Source organism: Penaeus vannamei, unplaced genomic scaffold (assembly GCF_042767895.1).
Source record: "Penaeus vannamei isolate JL-2024 unplaced genomic scaffold, ASM4276789v1 unanchor904, whole genome shotgun sequence".
Lineage (NCBI taxonomy): Eukaryota > Metazoa > Arthropoda > Malacostraca > Decapoda > Penaeidae > Penaeus > Penaeus vannamei.
The window spans coordinates 160,001-162,500 of NW_027213908.1; the positions used below are offsets into that span (position 1 = coordinate 160,001).

Sequence of the window (2,500 nt, forward strand, 5' to 3'; positions counted from 1 at the left end):
ACAACGTCCTTCTGGTATTGGCCATGAACAACGTCCTTCTGGTATTGGCCATGAACAACGTCCTTCTGGTATTGGCCATGAACAACGTCCTTCTGGTATTGGCCATGAACAATATCCTTCTGGTATTGGCCATGAACAACGTCCTTCTGGTATTGGCCATGAATAATGTCCTTCTGGTATTGGCCATGAACAACGTCCTTCTGGTATTGGCCATGAACAACGTCCTTCTGGTATTGGCCATGAACAACGTCCTTCTGGTATTGGCCATGAACAACGTCCTTCTGGTATTGGCCATGAACAATATCCTTCTGGTATTGGCCATGAACAACGTCCTTCTGGTATTGGCCATGAACAATATCCTTCTGGTATTGGCCATGAACAACGTCCTTCTGGTATTGGCCATGAACAACGTCCTTCTGGTATTGGCCATGAACAATGTCCTTCTGGTATTGGCCATGAACAACGTCCTTCTGGTATTGGCCATGAACAATATCCTTCTGGTATTGGCCATGAACAACGTCCTGGTATTGGCCATGAACAATATCCTTCTGGTATTGGCCATGAACAACGTCCTTCTGGTATTGGCCATGAACAATATCCTTCTGGTATTGGCCATGAACAACGTCCCTCTGGTATTGGCCATGAACAACGTCCTTCTGGTATTGGCCATGAACAACGTCCTTCTGGTATTGGCAATGAAAACGTCCTTCTGGTATTGACCCTGAACAACGTCCTTCTGGTATTGGCCATGAACAACGTCCTTCTGGTATTGGCCACGAATAACGTCCTTCTGGTATTGGCCACGAATAACGTCCTTCTGGTATTGGCCATGAACAATGTCCTTCTGGCATTGACGATGATCAAAATCCTTCTGGTATTAGCTATGAACAATACCCCTCTGGTATTGGTCATGAATAATATATTTCTGCTTTATCCTTCTGGTATTGGCTGTGAACAATACCCTTCTGGTATTTGCTTTGGCGATTGACAATACGTGACAGTCGCGGTGTTTTCCCTCTGACGTCATAGAAGAAAAAAAAGATATATGAAAAGCTGTTCTTAAAGGTGGTAATCGCTTGTTCTCTTTTCAATATCTTAATGTATTGTTTTTGGTAGCAATACTTAAAGTACCTAAAGCAATGTTGACTAAACAAACGTTTCGGGCGTGAAACGTAAAACAGCAAAAAAAAACAAAAACGTTTGTGATTGGCCAAGGGAGAGTTCAGTTTTGCCATGGTTGAATTTCAGCCAACAGATGGCAGCAGTGGTCAGTTATGGATACATTATTAGTTTCTTCATTCATCGAGAGAGAGAGAAAGAAAGAGAGAGAGAGAGAGAGAGAGAGAGAGAGAGAGAGAGAGAGAGAGAGAGAGAGAGAGAGAGAGAGAGAGAGAGAGAGAGAGATACAAATAGAAAGAGAGAGAGAGAGAGATAAATGAAGAGAGAGAGAGAGCTGAGTAAATAGAAGAGAGAGAGAGAGAGAGAGCTACAAATAGAAGAGAGAGAGAAAGAGATACAAGATAGAGAGCGAAAGGGAGAGAGAGAGAGAGAGAGAGAGAGAGAGAGCGAGAGAGAGAGAGAGAGAGAGAGAGAGAGAGAGATACAAATAGAAGAGAGAAAGAGTGATACAAATAGAAGAGAGAGAGAGAGAGCTACAAATAGAAGAGAGAGAGAGAGAGAGCTACAAATAGAAGAGAGAGAGAGAGATACAAATAGAAGAGAGAGAGAGAGAGCTACAAATAGAAGAGAGAGAGAGAGAGATACAAACAGAAGAGAGAGAAAGAGAGAGAACAAAAGAGAGAGAGAGAGAGAACGAAATAGAGAGAGAGAGACCGACAAATAGAAGAGAGAGAGAGAGAGAGAAAAGACCTAGCGAAGAGAGAGAGACAATAACAGACAGACAGACTGGATGACAAGACATGTACGATTTCCGGCAAGTACTGTATATGAGCACACTAGTTTTTCACTATTTTTAAAACAAAAATATACAGGACAGTTTTACACACACACACACACAAAAAAAAAATGGTGGCAACTTAAATGAAAAAGAACCATATATCTTTTAAAACGGTAGATTGTTTATATCTCAATTATACTATCCTATCTCCAATTTAGATTAAATATTCATCATGAATATGGTAGACTACTTAGCAACTGATACTACTAGAATCACATGTGAATTCCGTGTCACATGGCGCTTATTTCCCTAAAGATGCAAATATGGATATACTGTAAATATAGCTATAAACATAAATAAATATAAACATATATATGAATGTACTTATATATACATAAATGAATATGTATATATACATGCATACATACATACATACATATATATATATATATATATATATATATATATATATATACATATATATATGTATATATATGTATATATATGTATATATATGTATATATATGTATATATATATATATATATATATATATACATACACATATATATATATATATATATACATACATACATACATATATA

At 38.0% G+C, this 2,500-nt stretch overlaps 1 protein-coding gene across 1 annotated transcript in view; it reads left to right on the plus strand.

The window, feature by feature from the left end:
- The window catches only part of LOC138861111 (homeobox-like protein HDP1), a 777-nt gene extending 58 nt beyond the window's left edge, over positions 1–719 (plus strand). Inside the window, exon 1 of the mRNA XM_070119919.1 lies at positions 1–719. This exon is cut by the window's left edge and continues 58 nt beyond it. Within this exon, the coding sequence (XP_069976020.1) occupies positions 1–719 (719 nt within the window).
- Positions 720–2,500: the final 1,781 nt, after the last annotated feature.